General features: G+C 40.2%; 1 protein-coding gene, 1 long non-coding RNA gene and 1 other non-coding gene across 5 annotated transcripts in view; 2 read left to right on the top strand and 1 right to left on the bottom strand.

Annotated features, from left to right (window-relative positions):
• Positions 1-15,931, bottom strand: part of LOC123327670 — a 67,960-nt gene extending 52,029 nt beyond the window's left edge. Inside the window, exons 1-2 of one of the 3 annotated variants that reach the window (XR_006639634.1) lie at positions 15,543-15,889; positions 12,556-12,558 (exon numbers count right to left, since the gene is read on the bottom strand). This is a non-coding gene — a long non-coding RNA (uncharacterized LOC123327670). Of the gene's footprint in view, positions 1-12,555; positions 12,559-15,542 lie in introns of all 3 variants that reach the window. The other 2 variants (XR_006639635.1, XR_006542309.2) reach the window with 2 other exon arrangements.
• LOC112587682 lies at positions 5,906-6,008 on the top strand. Its single transcript, XR_003112182.3, has one exon. It is a non-coding gene; the product is annotated as a U6 spliceosomal RNA (small nuclear RNA).
• Positions 7,397-11,270, top strand: SMIM28 (small integral membrane protein 28). Its single transcript, XM_025294476.2, has 2 exons — positions 7,397-7,715; positions 10,763-11,270. Exons 1-2 carry the CDS (start codon positions 7,605-7,607, stop codon positions 11,147-11,149), a joined length of 498 nt encoding a protein of 165 aa, XP_025150261.2. The 5' UTR covers positions 7,397-7,604; the 3' UTR covers positions 11,150-11,270.
• Positions 15,932-22,136: the final 6,205 nt, after the last annotated feature.

The raw sequence follows: 22,136 nt of genomic DNA, 5'->3' as shown, positions 1-22,136 counted from the left end.
CTCCTCCAGGGGATCTTGCGGACCCAGAGACTGGAGCCACGTCTCCGTCCTTGGCAGGCAGATCCTTTATCATTGAGCCACCTGGGAAGCCCCATAAGATGAAGAAACAGCACCTTATTTTACCCAAAGCATTCAAGTGCCTATAAGATGTCAGTACTCGACTGAGCTTTAGGAGAATGTAACTTAAAAGATAATTCTTTGTCTTCTATTAGTGAAGAAAGACCTTCACACAGTTTCAACACAAAATATAGCATGTGAGCTAACAAAACTATATATTGGGTTAGCCAAAATGTTCTTTTGGATTTTTCCACAAAATGTTACAGTAAAACCCAAACAAAAGTTGTGGCCAACCCAACACGTGGTACAGAAGCAGTTCAGAGGAGGTGGTGGTTGACTGTGTCCAGCAAAGGAGGCAAATCAAGGGAGGTGTCAAAAGAGAAGTGATGCTAAAAAAATAATACGAGTTCTAATTTTTCCTATGAGGCTTTGTATTTATGGTCATAACACATCTGCCATCTCTAGGACTGTGCACCAAATATAAGACTGCTACATCTGTTAAAAGAGGGACAGTCTTCTGTCATTTAAACTTCCTTTGCTTCACAAATAGTGAGCCATTTGGTACATTCAGACCTGGCTCCTGGAACTGTATCCTCTTGGAAAACCTTGGACAACCTTTCTCCAAGATTGTTTAATTCAAGCCTTAACTTCCTAATCTACAAAATTAGTAACAATTCTTATAAGAGTTACTATAAGAAAAAAAGATGCTGATAATGACAGTTTAAGTATCGAATAAGTCATGAGGTTCTTCCATCCCATCTAACCCACGCTCCCTGTCGTATATATGAATAAAGAGCTATGCATAAGCAACATGGATGAAGCTAGAGACTGTCACAGGAGAAGGCAATGGCACCCCACTCCAGTACTCTTGCCTGGAAAATCCCATGGGAGGAGCCTGGTAGGCTGCAGTCCATGGGGTTGCAAAGAGTCGGACACGACTGAACGGCTTCACTTTCACCTTTTATTTTCATGCATTGGAGAAGGAAATGGCAACGCATTCCAGTGTTCTTGCCTGGAGAATCCCAGGGACGGGGGAGCCTGGTGGGCTGCCATCTGTGGGGTCGCACAGAGTCAGACACGACTGAAGCGACTTCAGCAGCAGCAGCAGCAGAGATTGTCACACTAAGTAAAGTAAGTTGGACAGAGAAGGAGAAATATGACATATTTTATGTGCGGGATTGAAAAAGAAATAATACAAATGAACTTATTTACAAAACAGAAACAGACTCACAGACTTGGAGAATGAATTTACAGATACCAGGGTGAAGGGTGGGGGAAGGGATAGGGAGTTTGGGATCAGCACGCACACACTGCTGTAATTAAAATGGATAACCAACAAGGACCTCCTGTATAGCACAGGGAATTCTGTTCAGCGTTATGTGGCAGCCTGGATGGGAGGGGGTTTGGGGGAGAATGGATACATGTACCTGTGTGGCTGAGTCCCACGCCATTCACCTGAAACTATTATCAGCATGTGAAATGCTGGGCTGGATGAAGCACAAGCTTGAATCAAGACTGCTGGGAGACATACCAATCACCTCAGATATGCAGATGACACCACCCTTATGGCAGAAAGTGAAGAAGAATTAAAGAGCCTCTTGATGAAAGTGAAAGAGGAGAGTGAAAAAGCTGGCTTAAAACTGAACATTCAGAAAACTAAGATCATGGCATCTGGTCCCATCATTTCAGGACAAATTGATGGGGAAACAGTGGAAACAATGACAGCCTTTATTTTCTTGGGCTCCAAAATCACTGCAGACAGTAACTGCAGCCATGAAATTAAAAGACACTTGCTCCTTAGAAGAAAAGCTATGACCAACCTAGACAGCATATTAAAAAGCAGAGACATTACTTTGCCACCAAAAGTCCATCTAGTCAAAGCTAGAAAAGTCAAAGCTTTTCCAATAGTCATGTATGGATGTGAGAGTTGGACTATAAAGAAAGCCAAGCACTTAAGAATTCATGCTTTTGAACTGTGGTGTTGGAGGACTCTTGAGAGTCCCTTGGACTACAAGGAGACCCAACCAGTCCATCCTAAAGGAAATCAGTCCTGAATGTTCATTGAAAGGACTGATGCTGAAGCTCCAATACTTTGGCTACCTGATGTGAAGAACTGACTCATTGGAAAAGACCCTGATGCTGGGAAAGATTGAAGGCAGGAGGAGAAGGGACGACAGAGGATAAGATGGTTGGATTGCATCACCGACTTGATGGATATGAATTTGAGCAAGCTCCAGGAGTTGGTGATGGACAGGGAGGCCTGGCATGCTGCATGGGGTCACAAAGAGTCAGACATGACTGAGCGACTGAACTGAAACTACCATAACATTGTTCATCAGCTATATTCCAATAAAAAGTTTTTAAAAAATAAACCATGCATAGACAAATTATATGAGAAATGTTAATCTAAAATCCACCCACTAGTTCCTGTTTTAAATTCATCAATTTGATTTCTACACATTTGTGATCATTATTCTATTTTAAATATGCCGAAGTTTTCCTTGATTCCTGGTTCAGAAAACCAAAGGCCAAATGATTGAAAATACTCAAATTCATAACCAGAGAACACAGTAAGCTTATAAATTTCATATATCCTGCTTCCTGATTTTTCCAGAGAATTGAAATGTTAAAAAAAATACTTTGTAGATAGAAAACTTTAATTGACAGGAGGAGGGAAATTTCTAAGATGATGGAAATGTTTTCTATCTTGTTTCACGTGGTGATTATAGGAGTGAATAAAACTGTCAAAATTCAAACTGAACATACAAGATCTTTGTTCTGTTTGATATTATTCCCCCATAAAGTTTTTTAAAAACCTTTGGCTCAAACCTCCCTTTCCGTAAGTGTTCATATTCTTCCAAAGTAAATTTGTATCAATAATTTCTTTTTTATTGTCATACCTGGTTGGTTTTAAAACATCATTCTCAGGTAGTTTTTTTTTTTTTTTCAATCCATATTGCTAAGGACTTAGTCAAACTGTTTATGTCTTTCTTTCCAGATTATCAGGGCCAAAGCTGAACAGAAACCAAGGCCAAATCTGCTGACCCTTCGCTGAACCCCTGGGCCTCCATGGACTCTGATGCAGGCAGCGATTCATCACAGTGCTGCCTGCCATCTGCTGATTAGTTTTTCAGTCATCCTAATCAAATATAAGTTTATTTAATTCCTATAATTGTATCTTGAGAAAGTGCACTGACAAGTTTGCTAAAATTCAAATGTATTTACTAGCTTAGAAATTAAATGTAAAAAAAAAAGAAAAAGCCACCATTTCACAGGCATATCTCATTTATTTCAATCTGCCCTCACCTTGAGTTTTCAAGGGCTTTTTCTCCATCACTGGCCCAGAATATGAAATGTGTAACACTAAGTCAAACTCCCATAAGTTCCACAAACCAGAAGGAAACCAAAAAATCTAGGTAGTTATTGAAAATAAAAATAGGAAATTGACAATGTTGAGTTTAAGGAAATTAAGAAAAAACAGATCAAATGAAATGGGTGAAAACAAGCCAATGTTAATAAAGAGGGAGAAAAGGAAAAGAATTAAGTACAACATGGAAAAACTCTTCTCTCCTCAGTTCTAAAATACTTAGAGAAGTTTCAGAGGTAGCTAATCAAACTTTCAGAATTATTATAGTCAGTGTTTATAATTCACATCACGCTATACAAGTCCTAAGCAGAAAAGTCTTGGTGAAAAGCCCACTGAAATAGGAAGTGTCTGTCTTTTAGTGTAGAGAAAATGAAAAAGATCATGTACTCTGGAGGCCTAAAAAATAAAAAAGACTTTAATTGCTAAAATCCACACAGGTATAACTTTCTAGAGTTAAACACTACAGCATTTCTGTAAGCAGTTACAGCAAATTCAGGCTATTGGCCCTGTAGGCTAAGCATATATTAATAAATTGGAAGTCACACCAGAGATAACATTATTTCATTAGACGTTTCAAACCTCATTCAAATTTTTTACAATCACTAAGATAATAAATTTTTTAGACTTTTAGCAGTAATACTAAACTTTTAATCCAACTCTGAGAATATAAAGAAATATGATGGTATAAAAAAACAGGAAATTACATGTGATATACTATTATTAACTAAAGTACAGATTTTATTCAAATCTCACAAAATTTTATGCTAGACCCTGATGCTGGGAAAGATTGAAGGCAAAAGGAGAAGGGGCACAGCAGAGGAGGTGGTTAGATAGCTTCACCAACTCAATGGACATGAGTTCGAGCAAACTCCAGGAGATAGTGGAGGACAAGGATGCAACCCATGGGATTGCAAAGAAGTTGGACATGACTTAGCAACTGAGTAACAACAACCCTGACAATGGGTTCTAACTATTATCTGTGGTCCAGTTCTCACTCCTAAACTCCAAATACTCAAACTCACATATATTGCAAACTTACCATGTCCAAAACTCAACCCCTGATCTTTACTCGTCTTATTTAAAAGACAAAACAACCTGCCCTATCCAGTCTTTCCCCTCCAGTGGTCATCCTTCCTATCACTCAAGTCTAAACCAGAATTCTTCTGGATCATTTTTCAATCTTCCACCACCTTTAGTGGTAGAACAAACAAATCTTGCTGACTCTAAAATATATCTAGAATCTCACCACCTTCACTTCTACAACACTAATCTGGTCTGCTATTTCTCAAGAGTCCCTGCTTTTGCCCTTAATTGTTGTATCAATTTCCCACACAGAGGCCTTTATGATTCTTTTAAAATAGAAGTCAGATCTTGTCACTCCTCTGCTCAAAACTGCACGGCTTCTCCATCTTACTCAGAATAAAACCTGAAATTCCTAAAATGATCTATAAATCCTGCACTCCGTGCTGTACCTTCCACGTATCCTCCCCACCCTTGTATTCTATCTTCTACTTTCTTCCTCGCCCACTGCTCCAGCCACTCTGACCTACCAGCCATTCTGAGAACTCACCATGCATGTGCCTGTCTCAGGGCCTTTGCATGGCTATTCCCTTTGTATGCAATGCTCTTCCTTCTGAAATCTTCATGACTCAGTCCCTTGAACCCTTCAGCTTTTTATACAAACATCACTTATGCTGTGAGATTCTAACTGACCTCCTACTTTTAAAATGCCTCCCCACTTTCAGCATTTACTCTGCTCCCTCTGCTTTTTCTCCATAGAATTTATCACCTTTTGATGTAGTACATGTTATTTATGTAATTATATTTGTTCCTCTTGGTCCCCCCAAAATGTATCCATAAAAGCAGGAAGTTTTGTCTGGTTCATTCAATGCTGGAGGAGGGTCAGCATTACAGATTTACATTTAATGCATTTGGTCCAGATTTCCAATCTGCTTCTCAAGAAAGGAAGGTATTTAAATAAGTAGATAAGGTGGAGAAAAGGTCAAGAGCATAGTCTTGGCAAGGCCATTGACATGCAAAAAAAGTGAAATAGTGCAGTGGTCCCTAGGTGCTCCTCATGTTTCAATGTGGGGATACAGGATTGACTTAAAATAGGAACACGTTCATGGAACAAGGTAACGTGTCAACCAAAAGCACAAAATCAACTAATTCCACAGTAAGAAAGGAAAGCATGAAATGACAAAGGTGTTCCACAGTAGGATACTGACTGACGTACTGGGATCTCAGTGAAAACCCTTCTCACAAATAAGTTTGACAGAGTGCCAAAGTGCATTGGGGAGGACAGCTGTCTTTGAAAATGTAATGAAAACTATGAATCTTTCCACAAAAATTGAATGTATCTAAAAGTTCAGAAAGTTCACCACCCTCCCCCAAACCTATCCATAGACCACCATGGGCCAAATGTTAAGAATCTTAATTAAGAAAAAAAAAAAAAATCCCACTTAAAAATATGACTGCAGCTCGCTTCAGCAGCACATATACTAAAATTGGAATGATACAGAGAAGATTAGCATGGCCCCTGTGCAAGGATGACATGCAAATTTGTGAAGCATTCCATATTTTTACTGGAAATAGACCTGCCTTATGATCCAGCAATCCCACTGCTGGGCATACACACTGAGGAAACCAGAAGGGAAAGAGACACGTGTACCCCAATGTTCATCGCAGCACTGTTTATAATAGCCAGGACATGGAAGCAACCTAGATGTCCATCAGCAGATGAATGGATAAGAAAGCTGTGGTACATATACACAATGGAGTATTATTCAGCCATTAAAAAGAATACATTTGAATCAGTTCTAATGAGGTGGATGAAACTGGAGCCTATTATACAGAGTGAAGTAAGTCAGAAAGAAAAACACCAATACAGTATACTAACACATATATATGGAATTTAGAAAGATGGTAACAATAACCCTGTATAGGAGACAGCAAAAGAGACACTGATGTATAGAACAGTCTTTTGGACTCTGTGGGAGAGGGAGAGGGTGGGATGATTTGGGAGAATGGCATTGAAATACATATAATATCATATATGGAACGAGTCGCCAGTCCAGGTTCGATGCACGATACTGGATGCTTGGGGCTGGTGCACTGGGATGACCCAGAGGGATGGAATGGGGAGGGAGGAGGGAGGAGGGTTCAGGATGGGGAACACATGTATACCTGTGGTGGATTCATTTTGATATTTGGCAAAACTAATACAGTTATGTAAAGTTTAAAAATAAAATAAAATTTTTAAAAAAATAAAAATAAAAATATGACTTCAGCATCATAACAATCACTTGAATGAAGCCTGGATAGGAATATTGGTAGTTGCAATATTGAGTTGCAACATACTGAGTAAATATTTGAAGCTAAAGTTTACTAAAAGGAAGAATCCAACAGCCATGTCTTAAATGTTAAGTTCTCAATACATATGTAGAATTAAACATCCCCAAGTTACCTCAGTGAATACGCAAATTGAAAGTTTCTTACTGCTTGATATAATTTTATAAAGTTCATAAGGTAATTCATAAGGAAGACTATGTAGGTACTGGTAATTTGACTTTTTTAAAAAAACTGAAAACAGCAAACATTCCATCCAAACAATCTGAGCTATTGTCTCTGGCTTCTGTACAATTTTATCATTTAGCATCTTTCATCTAAATAATTCACCAAAATGTAATTAATGAGTCTTGCTTCTCTACCAAATACCCGCTTCTCTCTGTACCACAGAATCCAAAAATAATTAAAGGAAATTCAGGTTGGGTAGTTTTTCTTGCTCAGCTATATCTCTGGAGAGGGGTGTGGTAAGCGAAGGGAGAGGGTCTTATTTACATCAAATATAAAAGCTCTTTACTCACTGAGACCATTTGCGGCACTGTAATAACACGAATGCAAAGAACATCTGTCTGAAATCTATTCCGTGTCTGATATCTGATGCCATGCTTATATGATGAAGGCCACAGGAGGAACCCAGAGGCACGGAATTTAAATATAGTCCTCAGAGGTCTCTCTGGTTGGTTTCTTTTCCCTTGTTGATCCTCATCAGAGAACAAATTTACCAAGAGCCATCAGCCAAACACACCCAAGCTGGATGTGGGCCAAGAAGCAGCAGCACTGTTGAGATCTGGGCAGCGAGGTGGAAGGGGAACCAGGGCACCAGTCGGGTGAAAGCATGCGGGCACTGCTGGGCAGCAGCTGGGGGAAGTTTGGCCACGCCGGCCGGGGAACGTACGAGTGGTTAACCAGCGAACCCAGCCTCCCTCTTCTGGAAACTCACCTGCAGGTCTGTACCTACAACTTATGCCTTTTCTTCCCCCAAAATATCCTTGTTAGCTTTAAAACCAACATCACCTATATCGTTAAGAAAACTTAGTGGCAACATTTTGCATTACAGGTGTGACAAAAATATGAATTCACTGACTTGACCTGGTGTAAGGAGGTAACTTGAAAGCTGGATTCTTTTAACAATGATAAATTCAAGTAAAACTTGTCACAGAATATTCTGAGAACACCTGAGATAACAAATATATAAAAGAACACCTGAAGACAGAAGTCAGCAAATTCTTGTCTGGGTATGACAAGGTTGCATTTTTGCTCAGTAAGCAATGTCTACATTTTTAAAAAACAACAAAAAAAGAAAGAGATTCCCATTGGCCCACCAACTGTTTCTAAGAAGCCAGGGATCTTACTTCAGGAGGGGCAGCAAAGAGTTAAAGAGGTTTTGCCTCCAAGACATGCAGCAGCTGCTTTGCTTTATCTGAGAAATCCCCAAAGGAGTCCCAATCTGAGGGTTCATTAAGGAAAAATATTTATAGAAACATAAAAACTCAGAATTAATTTTATGGTCAACAGGAAAGTGAGTGATACCACTGTCCCACAAGAAAGAGGGAAAGAAACCTATTTTCTTGTTTTCTAGAAAGTTGAGGGTTGAGATTGGTATTTAAGTTCTCTAAAACCAATTTTTACAGAAATAAATTATACACATATATGATATATCCTTCAGCAGTTACACTTTCTATTGCCTGTTTCTTTGAAGTAATCCCTGTACCGCAAAGTCCTTGAGAAATATTAAAAAGCCACTTTGAGAGTAATGAACCATTTAGAATATTTGACTAAAGACATTCTTTCTGCATTAAAAAAAATTTTTTTTGAACCAATATACTATGAATCATTTAAAAAACAAAGATACCATCATAAATTTGTTCTATAGCTCCATGGTCTCTTAATTAGGGGGGGTGGAGTTCTTTATCTCAAGAAATTGTCCTAATCTACTGTATAAGTATCGCTATCTGGACAAGATAACTCACCCAATGGAAGTACTGATTCCAGAAGGGGACAGTAGCATCTTTCTCAATTTTTTGCAACTAATACCATTAGTGGTATAAAGTAAGAGGATTACATAAAAACTTTTAAATAGAATATTAAGTATCTTCATATTCAATGCATATGGAACTTAGAGGGTATAACAGTATTTAAAATTTGATGCCCACAACGGTTTAGAAACTTACTACCCACATTTATTGAAGGAGAAAGAAGAAAAATCAATTATACAAAATGGTCCATGGTTATCAAGGTTGAAGAGTGATTAAGTATTAAGAGATAATAGCTTTAACATTTTAAATCATTTATCTAGTGGGAGAAAATAAACATAGCTTAAACTGCTTTTTGAGTCCAACTTGATTTTTTTAATAATTGTAGTAAATCTATTTTTGAGTTCATCTCTTCTTAAACTTATATAATCAAAGTCCTTGTTTATCATAACAGATTTTAAGAGGTCTGATAAACTAGATTATGTGTGAGAAAACCGAGCAAATTCATAGTTCGTTGATTCATTATATTCTCAAGCCAACCTTCCAAAAAAGATGATTTTACTCTCATTTCATACTGAAGAAAAACTAGAATCAGAGTGGGTAAGTGAATAGTCCATGGTCACACAGGTATCAGAAGGTCATATCGGAATTCAAGACCACAGCTGTCAAAGCCCAAAGATGATGCTCTGCTGCTCAAGAAAACCTTAAAAAATTGTAAGGATTTTAAGCTAAAACATCATAACTCATATCTTACCAAAACAAAATATCTAACAGGGTAAATATTAAATAGACCATCTAATTTCAAGTCAAAATAGCATACATAGTTGTAAATTCTTTAGGAATTAAAGATAACAACAACAACAAACACTAGATAAATCAGTCTCTTAAAACGTCGAGACCAGCAAAACATTTGTTCTTTTCACCAAAATCAAGGCAAAAAACCCAGCTCTCATAATTCTACTAGTGTAAGCTTTATTTTAAATCAGTAGATCTTAGTATGTTGTTTTTTAAAACACAATTATAAGGTTTTACACTGTTTTCTTTCCCTCTGTAGTAGTAGATACTAACATTCACATGCGTTGTGAATGCAGAAGCATTTTAATACTTATTTCTTAGCAGCTTTATGTAAAGAGATGTCTATGCAATTTGGAACAGCACTTCTTTTTTCATACCTTGCTGTTGGAGTATCATTCTGTGCCTATTATATTATTTACTCCATCAAGAATCATCATTATTCTTATAAGCTGATACTATCAAATTAATACCTTTCAGGTTATTCAAAAATTTACCTGCAATTCTTTTTCTTGAGTTCCAAATTTCTATATTTATCCTACAAATATTGTAAAAACAAACTGAAGGAATTTCACAATCTCAATCATCATAAGCATTGGCTATCCAATCAGATTTCAAATGTTATTTATATGTCATAGGAGCATGTAACAATGTCAGATTTTACTCCAGAATCAAAGAAGTTCCAAATGACCCTTGTGCAGCATAAAACATTATTGGTCTAATTCTAAATAAAGTACATAAATAGTAAGAGTTCTCATTCAATGAATGTGTGATGGACCTACCAACTAAACCTTATTCTAATATTTTTACTTCAGTGGATATATTGTAGGGTATCCTCATGTACTTTTAACATTCTGAATTCATACTTTATAAGTACACTTTAATTCATTGGCATAAATGAATGATTAGAGTGATTTTTAGAGTGAGTAAATGATGGTGAAAGTGAAAGTCGCTCAGTTGTGTCCAACACTTTGACCCCATGGACCATACAGTCCATGGAATTCTCCAGGCCAGAACACTGGAGTGGGTAGCCTTTCCCTTCTCCAGGGGATCTTCCTGACCCAGGAATCAAACTGGGGTCTCCTGCACCGCAGGCAGATTCTTTACCAGCTGAGCTATGAGGGAAGCCCAAATGATGGTAGAATACAAATGAAGACAGAGGCCAGCCTTAGAACTCCAGGGGTCTTCTTTCCCCATCTTCTAACTCTATTCCGTTCCCCAACGCCAGGGCACTCAGAAGAGAAGTTCCACCCGGGAGGATGTGGAGCCCTTCCTGTTCATCCTTCTTCCAGCCACCGTCCTTCTCTTCCTGGCCTTTCTACTGCTCTTCCTGTATCGCCACTGTCAGACCCCTCGGCCCCAGGGCCAGGTTTCCGTCCTGGACCTCCCAGAGCACCCGCCTACAGGGGAGGTGACCGACTTCCTGCCCGGCTTACCCTGGAGCAGCGAGCAGATCTCCCCTTACTCCCCACTGCCCCCGGAGGCTGCCCTTCTCTCCAAGGCGTGTTCACCGCCCTCCTATGAGGAGGCCACCAAAGATGCTCCTGGGGAACAGGCTCTGGATGCGGGCATTCAGTGTGGAGTGGGTTCACCTGGACTGGATAAGCAAATATAAACTGCTCCTGAAAACCATACAGAACATGGCCCTCCACCCTTCAAATAGCCCACTTGGGCAGGGGGACAAGGGCCTCTGAACCTAAGAAGCTGTTAGTCACTGGTGGACACCGGAATGAATGGGTTGGGGGTGGGGTGGGGGTGGAGCTCGACAAATGTCAATCTTGTTAACTTATTTTCAAGTTCCTTAGGGGAAACTTTCCCCAGGTTGTTGTAACAATGACTGGGCTCTTCTATAACATATACCCCTGAGAAAAACAAAAAGTTCTAATATGAGTTGAGGGGAAAAAAGAATTACTAGGAAACATAAGAACTCTATAGAGAAAGAAAACAGAAAAATGTTGATAAGCCAAACATAACTACTTCGACCACCAAATAAAACTTTTCTTTCTACACAAGTTGTCCAGGGCCTCATTGTTTCACTTCTGTGTGAAGAGGCTTGGAGAGTTCTAGAAGGAGAGAAAAAAACAGCTCTAGAGCTGCAGGGGTCAGTGGACCCAGTGTATTTTCAAGGCTGTTGTAAATAATGGTGAAGTATATTTCAATATTAATGAGGAAAGAAATGACATTTGCAAGCGTTTTAGCTAAAAAAAAATAAAGTGCTACAAAATTCTCTCGTGAGTAGCATCGCTCTTGTTTACCTTTTGACTTGCTTCCTAGATTTGGCTTGGTTTTGTGGGAATGTCTCACACTAGAACATCATGGGCTGTCTAACTGTGCCATGGCAGGACAAAAGATGGCTGTTCCCACACATTATCTTGGGGGGACCCGGTAACAACATATGTTCATCAAGCAGTATTAAGAGTAGAAATCAGTTTAACATTGGCAAGGAAAAGTCAAATCTTTTTTATTCCCTTATATAGGATTGAAGGATTGTTTTATTTTTTATTTTTGCTATACAGTAGGTCTTTGTTGGTTATCCATTTTAAATGTAGCAATGTGTAAAAGGAAAGGTCAAAATCTTAAAGAGAAACATAGATAAGCTCTAACAGGGTCTTATAAATCACATTGTTCAAGCTCTTGCTTTGCAGATGTCAAAACTAGAGCTCAGAGAGGTTAAATACCTCCTAAGAGGCTGAGCTGGGACCAGCCTCTCTGCCCTGGGTCAGAGCACCTTTCACAGTGCCAGCTGGTCTCCCAAGAAAACTGCAAATGTGGAATTTCAGTGCCCACTCCAGACTGAGGGTCAGGGCTCAAAATAAGATGGACATAGCTGAGTTTGGAATGGATACAAATCTCGCTCTGTGATTTTCAAATGGGGAGGTAGAGGTGAGTCATTTACACTTGGGGGCTGTATCCGGATACCCATGGGGGTGGCAAGGTGGCACACAAGGTCCTTAAATTTGTATTCAGTGCTGTAATTTCAGGGGTAAAACTTTTTTGTTTTCATAGTATAAACTAAACAACCTTCTGATGGTTCAAAATGAACAAAAAATGATGACTCTTCAAAATTTTTGACATGAACATTTTTATACTAGATACACAGCATGGTAGAGTTGTAGAAAAATAAAGCACACTGCATTACTTTTCAAATGTGATCTGATAGAAATACTAGCAAATTCTTTCAAGATTTAAGCAAAATATAATCTGAGTGAAAAATCAATAAAATTTATTTCAGGAAAATTGTACTGAACAATTCTCTAATGGTCTTTAAGGGAAGTAAATAAACAAATGGCAATGAGAAGCTCAGCAGACAGCCTTCTTTTTTTAGTCCTAAGAATCTAGTTCTCTGTGAGACTCTGTTGATATCCCAACTGCCATTTCTTCCTCTTCCTTTGCTAACAGACCCTGATTTGGTTCTGAAATCCTGGGACCGCCTGTGAGAGGCAGACAGATTTCCCTTCCCCCTGCCCACACCAGTGGATACACAATGAGAGTTAATCATGGTGATCTCAATTCCTTGGCCAGGGACTGACTTGGTCTTTGGGGCTGATGGGGGAGATGTACACAGGAGGAGAGGCTTGCTTTAAAAAAAGACTGCCTCACATTAAAAATAAATGCATGGAAGGAAACACTCTTCCTCTCTGCTGGATGTTACATGTCTGTATGCGGTACCTAGGGCTGTTCCTTGGAGAAGGCAATGGCACCCCACTCCAGTACTCCTGCCTGGAAAATCCCATGGACGGAGGAGCCTGGTAGGCTGTAGTCCATGGGGTGGCTACGAGTCAGATACGACTGAGCAACTTCACTTTCACTTTTCACTTTCCTGCATTGGAGAAGGAAATGGCAACCCACTCTAGAGTTCTTGCCTGGAGAATCCCAGGGACGGGGGAGCCTGGTGGGCTGCCGTCTATGGGGTCACACAGAGTCGGACACGACTGAAGTAACTTAGCAGTAGCAGCAGGGCTGTTCCTTGCAACCAGAAGCAAGACATTGGCCAGGACTAGTATTGAGGATAGTAGAGTAGAAAGATGGACAATACCTGGGTTGATGATTGTCATGCTGCCTAATAACCCTGCAAATGTCTATATTTTCATCAGAGAATACCTTTCCCACCACTAACCATTTAAGCCACACTTGGTATTTGTAGACAAAAGCATCCCAAATACCACAGTTTCAAAGGCCAATATGGAAATGCATTGTCATGTTTTAAAATATTCTGATAGGGTTTCCCTGGTGGCTCAGTGGTAAAGAATCAGCCTGCCAATGCAGGAGACACAGATTCAATCCCTGGTCTGGGAAGATCTCACATGCTGCAGAACAACTGAGACTGAGTGCCAGAACTTCTGAGCCCATGTGCTGCAACTACTGAAGCCCGAGTAACTCAGAGGCAGTGCTCCGCCGCAATGGAGCCACCCCAAGAGACGCCACCACAACGAGAATCCCACGCCTCACGACTGGAGAGTAGCCCCCACTCGCCACAAGTAGAGAAAAGCCAAGACCCAGCACAGCCCAAAATAAGCAAACAATAAATGTGTTTTGGTAGACTTACATAAAATAAGTAGTCAGTGCTAGGACTCATTGAATACTTTATCAGTGATGTAGTTAAGAAAACATTTTCTTTTGTGGAACCAAATCAAGCTGTAAGAAAATAAACTACAGCCCCCAGGCCAAATTTCACTTGCAACCTGTTATGGTACATCCTGTGAGACAGACTGATTTTTACATTTTTCAATAGTTCAAAAAAAAAAAAAAAAGGACATTTCATGACACATGAAAGCTATATGAATTAGAATTTTAGTGGCTAGAAATAAAATGATTGGAACCCAGCCATTCCCACTTGTCTATGGCTCTTCCTACTCTTCAAGTAGTTATAGCGGAGACTGCTTGATCTTCAAAGCCCCAAATACTTACTGCCCAGTTCTGTAAAGGTTTGCTGACACCTGCTACACACCAGCAGACTTCAACCCTAGTGCATGGTGGAATTACTTGAGGAACTTTTGGAAATACTGATATCAGGACCCATATAGACCAATTAAACGGAAATAGAGCCAGAGATTCTAATACAAAGGCAAGTCATTTTCTAGGTAATGTGAGTGGATACAAAATACAGGTGAGCTTCTACCCAGGTGTAAGGTACCATGTTTAGACAAAATAAGTGTGTAAATCTAGCTTTGAGCCATCATTTATAACCCAACATTCTCTGTAAACACTTCCCTGAAGCCATCAGCGTAATGCGCATCTGCTACCAATTCAACTCACAAAGCAGGATTTGCAAGCAGATTATTAGACACAATCATGTAAATAGTGCATCCTTTTTTAAATGTTGACACAACTGGCATACACGGGTAGTACTAGCTGTTAGCAAGTTCCAAGCCAGAGACTGGAATTGATACAAATCCAGGGATGAAAGAACTAGATTTTAACAGCTAAAAAGCATTTGGAGAAGCAATAACTGTAGCCAGAAAAGATTAAGAAAGGGAGGGAGGCGACTTCCCTGGCAGCCCAGTGGTTAAGATTCCACGCTTCCAATGCAGGAGGCCTGGGTTCTCTCCCTGGTCAGGGAACTAGATCCCACATACCACAGCTAAAAACCCTCAAGGCCGCACTAAGACCCTGCATGGCCAAATAAGTTTTTCTTCTTCCTTTTTTTTAAAATTTTTTAACTTTACAATATTGTATTGGTTTTGCCATATATCAACATGAATCCGCCACGGGTGTTTTTTTTTTTCAAAGAGGTAGTGTAATAGTAGCAGTCACCAGAATGGAGACATTTTCACTAAATTCTACACTGGCTCAGAAAATATCACTAAGGCATCATTTTCTACAAAAGAAAAGGAGTCCAGTTTCTGGTCTGGCCTGAAAGGAGCTTGCAAGTCATTTCTCCATCATAACAACAACAAAAGGCCCAAGAAACTGAAAAATCAACAGCTCCTCTTAAATTCAGTGAACTGTGGTCACAGGGCAAACCACTGGCCCCAGACTCGAGATGGATACAGAAAATCACAACTTACCTTGAGCAGAAGCCCACACATAGAAACCTCTTCAGGAAACTGGGCCAGAGCTGGGGAAAACCTAACTGCAATTGAAGGACTGCCAGAGGCTCAGAGTAGGCAAAAGCTGAGAACTGAACACTCCAGAGGGGCCCACACTCTGTGAATTTTGCCTCTAGGAGCCCTACCAGATCCTCACGGTGGAGTTCTGAGGGAAAAAACCTTATTGTGCTTCCAGCAGAAGGAGAGGAAGAGGAACCATCCCGAAATCTGCCAGCACGTTCTGTTCTTTGTAACAAAGTCTGCCCTCAAGAGAACTACTTCTCCAGGGCCTAACCTGCTCAGGTTTTATCAGAACCTAACTCACCTGGGAGGGGGCGGGGAATCTGCAGGCCCAGCTGATTCTAGTCTTACACTGCAGAGTGGGCAAACACCCAACTAGCTTGTTCTAATAAAGGGGAGAAAAGGAAAAAGCAACAGAGAAGCACTTATGAAGTTCACAGCCCGGTGGCACAGGCTCACTAAAAGACTGGGACCTAATCATAAAACTATAAAACATTTTCCCTTCCCCCACATCTAACCACGGACCACCATGTAATTAAAGACCTATTTACTGCAGTTCTCTTTGCCTAGGACATTGAGTTTACCCTTCAAGAAAGAACTGTATACTAAAAGGCACAAAACACAATTTGAATTAACAGAGCAAGCATCAGAAACAGATCCAGAGATGGCAGGAATGTTGTTGGAATTATCAGACCAGGAATGTAAAATAAATATCATTAATGTGCAAAGAGCTCTAATGGAAAACATAGACAACAAGAACAGAAGGGCAATGTCTGCAGAGAGACAGAAATTCCATGAAGGAACCAAAAAGAAATGCTAGAAACCAAAAACACTGTCACAGAAATGAAGAATGCTTTTGATGAGCTTATCAGTAGACTGGACACAGTTGAGGAAGGAATCTAAGTTTAAGGAGCTATTAATAGAAAATTTCAAAAGGGAAAAACAAGAGAAACAAAAAACTGGAAAAAAAAAAAGGCAAAACAATATACAAGAGTCGTGAGACAACTGTAAAAGGTGTTGGTTCGTGTGCACTCAGTCATGTACAACTCTTTGCGACCCCATGGACTGTAGCCAGCCAGGCTCCTCTGTTTATGGAGTTTTCCAGGCAAGAATACTGGAGTGGGTTGCCATTTCCTACTCCATAAAAGACCCTGATGCTGGGAAAGATTGAAGGCGGGAGGAAAAGGGGACAACAGAGGATGAGATGGTTGGATGGCATCACCAACTCGATGGACATGAGTTTGAGTAAACTCCAGGAGTGGGTGATGGACAGGGAAGCCTGGTGTGCTGCAGTTCATGGGGTCACAAGGAGTCGGACATGACTGACTGAACCGAACTGAAAAGGTGTTACATAGGTATAATGGGAATACCAGAAAGCGAAAAGATATATTAGAAACAACAATGACAACAAATTTCCCTAAATTAATGTCAAATCACAGATTCAGGAAACTCAGAGAGCATCAAACAGGAAAACAAACAAAAATACCCCTACACCTGGGCATTTCAAATTCAAACCACAGAAAACCAAAAATAAAGGAAAAATCTTGAAAGAAGTCAGACGAGGTGAGAGGGAAAGTTTTACATATAGAAGAGGAAAGACGAGACCAACAACTTCATCTCAGAAACCATGTGGTCCCAAAGACCAAGTCAGTCCCTGGTGAAGGAACTGAGATCACTGTACTCTGATATTAGAATAAGGCATCCTAAGTCCCACCATGTTCTCAGTGCAATGCAGGACTTTGCCATACAGAGTTAAAATAAAGCTTCTCCTTCTCCAATTCCTTCCCCCTTATTCAGACAATACACATAGTTGGATGTTTTGAAAGGCCAGCATTAGCATTCATCCTCTCTATCTGGATTCTGAACAAGGCGAGGCAAAAGTTACAAATTCTCACTTTAAGCATTGAATCTTCTTGGTTCTTACTTATTCATTATTTACTTCTTTATCACACTAATAAGCCCTGCCTCAGAGAGTTGTTAATAAAAAGATCCAATGTTAAAACACACATCCACCATAAGGGCAGAGTAAGTATATTCTGTATTTATCTTCCCATATACGACATCAGACATTCTCACTCTCTTGTAGGGAAACTAAAATGTCAGAACCTACTCAGCCATCAGCCTTACCAGGCTAAATGCCCAGAGCTCACATCATTTTTAGGGGCCCATGAAAATATTTTAATTTCTTTTAAAACCAGAATTTAAAAAGTTAATTTGGGGGGGGCATCAAAAATTATATTCATCTTTATAACAACAGAGACATAAAATACAAATGTTTGTATTTTTCTACAGAGGAAGGGACCCTCCAAAGCAAAAGTGCTTTGGGCCCATCACAGTTATAATGTAGCCCTGGGAGGAAGGCTGTCCCAGATCAAAGGAAGCCAACTTTAGGCAAGGAAACCAGAGAAATCTGAAATTTTTTCAGAGGAAATACCTGTGTTCTCTCTCTCTTCCCTACACACACCCAGTGGTTCTAGCCACATTTTCCCTCCCTCTCTCCTCTTGTTCTGTTAGTGTCATTAAAACAGTAAACAATCAAGTGATCTGAGTAAGTCTTCTCCTTAGGCAGAATGTATAAGAACATGCATGCTGAATGAGCAGAGGATCAGGTAAGTTCCAAGAACCAATTTCAGTTCTTAATGAACTGGTCCAGAGTTTTTATTCACAAAAGACTATACTAATAACTACTATTTATCAGGATATGACATGCAAAACATTGGGCCAAGAGATGACCAGGCATTACTTCTTGGAATCCTCAATAGCATACGAGGTGAATCCCATCCATTTGTACAAATGAGGAAACAGATTCAAGAAGGCTGAATCATGTGCCCAACATCACACAGCCAGAAAGTAGGAGAGTTGCGATGGAAAGCCAGTCTCTTAAACCTTGCAGCAGGCATCTTCTGACCTGGTGGAAAGTGAAAGTGTTAGTCATTCAGTCGTGTCTGACACTTTGCAATTCCATGGACTATAGCCCATCAGGCTCCTCTGCCCATAGAATTCTCCAGGCAAGAATACCGGAGTGGGTAGCCATTCCCTTTTCCAGACGATCTTCCCAACCCAGGGATCGAACCTTGGTCTCCTGCATTGCAGGCACATTCTTTACCATCTGAGCCACCAAGGTATAGAATTTGTGATAATGGCAGGATTGAAACCACTGTAGCCCCAGAAACTGATGCCAAACTCCAATTCACTGGTATTAAAAATATATTTCAACTCTTACATTCTCACAAGTAGAATGAACCATGTACTGACCACATACAGAGACTTTGCTTTGATTATCCTGTACTTCAAGTGCAGGTCCAAAAGAATTCCAGCTGTGAAAGCAACATTAATGGGAATCTGAGCTGTCTCTACCATGTCCATTTTCATGGAAACATGTCCTGTTTCATCTGCATCTCCAAGCCTAGAGAAGGTAATGTCAACTCACCAAATGTATTCCATCTGTACAATAAATATGAACCTGGAAAAAGCCCCATGTTTCTGAACATAAATAATAAAAACCAAACTAAAACAAAAATGTATATGATATGTTTCAATATGAATTTATACTATTTTTTTCCAGAGTTTTTTGAGATGTGAGCTACCTGCTGCTGCTGCTAAATCGCTTCAGTTGTGTCCAACTCTGTGCAACCCCATAGACGGCAGCCCACCAGGCTCCCCCATCCCTGGGATTCTCCAGGCAAGGACACTGGAATGGGTTGCCATTTCCTTCTCCAGTGCATGAAAGTGAAAAGTGAAAGTGAAAGTCGCTCAGTCATGCCTGACTCGTAGCGACCCCATGGACTGCAGTCTACCAGGCTCCTCCGTCCGAGGGATTTTCCAGGCAAGAGTACTGGAGTGGGGTGCCATTGCCTTCTCCGGTGAGTTACCTAGTTGTGGTATATTTGGTTTCCACTTTTACTTCACGTCATGAACTTGTTAACATCAGTGTGTATATCCCTCTATGTTTTTAAAAACACTCACTGCAGTCTCAGAAGTTATATCAGCCTCATATTGATTAGAATTGATGTTTTACTTTTAAAGACATTCCCAGCTTTAGACCTTAGCTTTCTTATCCTTAACCCCACATTCAATAAATGTCTCTTCATTTTCTGTGGTCCATGAGAAAGGTGGTTCACAGGTGCTTCTAAAGACACTCAATCACGATCAGTGTCTGATAAATTCAGATTGGCATTCATTCAACATTTATCAAGCAATTATGTGTCAGGCACCAAGTGTAAATGGGGCTTCGTGGGTTGCTTTGTGTCTAAATAATGGATGACTATTAAAATTCTTACCCAAACTAAAGGAGAAACCAAGCAAAAGAAAAGAATACATTTTCCATTAGAATACCAAGTTGCTATCCATTTTATAGTTATATTTCAGATTGTAGTAACAGTAAAAAGACCAAATATTTAATTACATTGTGAGTGCAAGAATGGCCTCTGAGTAAATGACTTGAATGTAAAATAAAAAAGGCTGAGCACTGAAGAATTGATGTTTTCGAATTGTGGTGCTGGATGAGACTATTAAGAGTCACTTGGACAGCAAGGAGATCAAACCAGTCAATCCTAAAAGAAATCAACCCTGAGTATTCATTGGAAAGACTGATGCTGAAGCTGAAGCTCCAATACTTTGGCCACCTGATGTGAAGAACCTACTCACTGAAAAAGACCCTGATGCTGGGAAAGATCGAGGGCAGGAGAAGAGGGCAACAGAAGATGATATGGTTGGACAGCATCACTGACTCAATGGACATGAATCTGAGCAAACTCCAGGAGATAGTGAAGGACAGGGAAGCCTGGAGTGCTGCAGTCCATGGGGTCGCAAATAGCTGGACTCGACTTAATGACTGAACAACAACAGCAACCAAGGGCAAAATTCTATACATTTCTAAACCCCACCAACACCCACTACAGCACCATTCGTAGACAACATATAAATTACTCTTTTAGCAATTATTCCTGAAATAAACCACCTCAAACAGAACGGCATTTTAAAAAGTAGCCATTTTTTTAATGCTCACAAATTCTGTAGGTACTGCCTGTGTCTGCTCTGTGACCTCTGGGGCCTCAGCATGGAAGAAGGGAGGCTGTCTGGAGGATAAGGAGCTGGCGCTGTCAGAACCCCTGGTCACTCACGTGTGGTGGTTGTTGCCAGCTATCAGTCAGGACCTCAGCTAGGAACCTACACATTGCTTTCCATGGAACTGCCTGGGCTCCCCTTCAGCAGGGTTGTTGGATTTCTAAGCGCGGGTAGCCCTAGAACTCGGTGGAAGTGTTTAATAACCAGGCCTCAGAAGTCACACAGTCTGCCCAGTTTCAAGGAATAGGACCAGAGGCCTCATTCTCTCATGGCAGGTGCAACAAAGTCACGTTATAGGAACAGCATGTTGGATGAGAGACAATGTGGCAACTGTCTCTGGGAAATAAAATCTGCTTCAAGGATGGAATAATCCATGACCAAACAACGTCAGCAATTGGCATTAGTACTTCTCTCAGTTATTTGAATTCTCCTTTGACAACACGGTGGGATTGCCCTTTCACACCCTCCCAAAGTCAGTTAAGGCCTGATGACGTGCTTTGGTCCATGAAATATGGATGGAAGTGCAGGAAGCATTTACAGTCAATCCTCATGATTCCTAGATTCCATACTTGCAAATTCACCTACTTGCTGATATATCTTTGTTACCCTCACATCAATACATCACTTTCTGGCTCATGGGTGGACGTGTATATGCGTAGAGTGGTGAAAATAACCAAGCCACCAAAGACACATTCCCAGATAGTCGAACAAGGCTAAGCTCTGTTTTCTACTTACAGGTCTCATACATGGTCCTTCTCACAGTTTGTTTAGTGGCACATTTTTCACATTTTTGTGCTTTTTGTTGGTGATTGTGCTGTTTTAAATGCCCTCTCAGGCGTAGTGCTGAAGTGCTATAAGTGCTCCTAAGAGAAAAGAAGGACGGGATGCGCCTTTTGGAGAAGACACATAAACTTCAAGAATGCATAAGTTACAGTGCTGTTTTTTGTGAGTTCAGTGTTAATAAATTAACAGCACATATTAGGGACTTCCCTGGCAGTCCTGTGGTTAAGACTCCATACTCCCAATGCAGGGGCACGGGCTCAATGCCTGGTTGGGAAACTAAGATCACACGTGCTGCACAGTGTGGCAAAACAGATTAATAAAAGCAGAGTTTGTCAGAATGGATTTTTAAAAGTATATACTAAATGGGTTATCTTTATGCAATTACACACATAAAATAAGGCTACATATTGATGAAAATATAACCAGAGGTTCACAGGAACCTAAGTCTGTATTTCCTCTAGTACCAACAGTTCAGTATTCACTAGTTCAAAGTCCATGGTGACTGTATAGAACATACATAGCTGCCATGAATAATGAGAGATGGCTCAAATTCCTGCTGCAGGATTCTCCTGTGCTTGCTGCCTGGCTGGGATGAACTTGGAGACCCTGGTGATATAAAAGTGCCACAGTGTACTATCACAAATGCCATAAATCTTAAATAAAACATCTTCACAATGTCATGTAAACACCGGTTAAACATGA

This window comes from Bubalus bubalis, chromosome 10 (genome assembly GCF_019923935.1).
Source record: "Bubalus bubalis isolate 160015118507 breed Murrah chromosome 10, NDDB_SH_1, whole genome shotgun sequence".
Lineage (NCBI taxonomy): Eukaryota > Metazoa > Chordata > Mammalia > Artiodactyla > Bovidae > Bubalus > Bubalus bubalis.
Note: the sequence above shows the minus strand (reverse complement) of the source record. Positions and strands in the feature narration are given on the sequence as shown.

What these genes read in the sequence shown, in the direction of transcription:
- SMIM28 (XM_025294476.2), top strand. Translation starts at nt 7,605, where the DNA reads ATGCGGGCACTGCTGGGCAGCAGCTGGGGGAAGTTTGGCCACGCCGGC. An exon ending in TTCTGGAAACTCACCTGCAG is followed by an intron (nt 7,716 to 10,762) that starts GTCTGTACCTAC and finishes CCCCAACGCCAG; the next exon opens with GGCACTCAGAAGAGAAGTTC.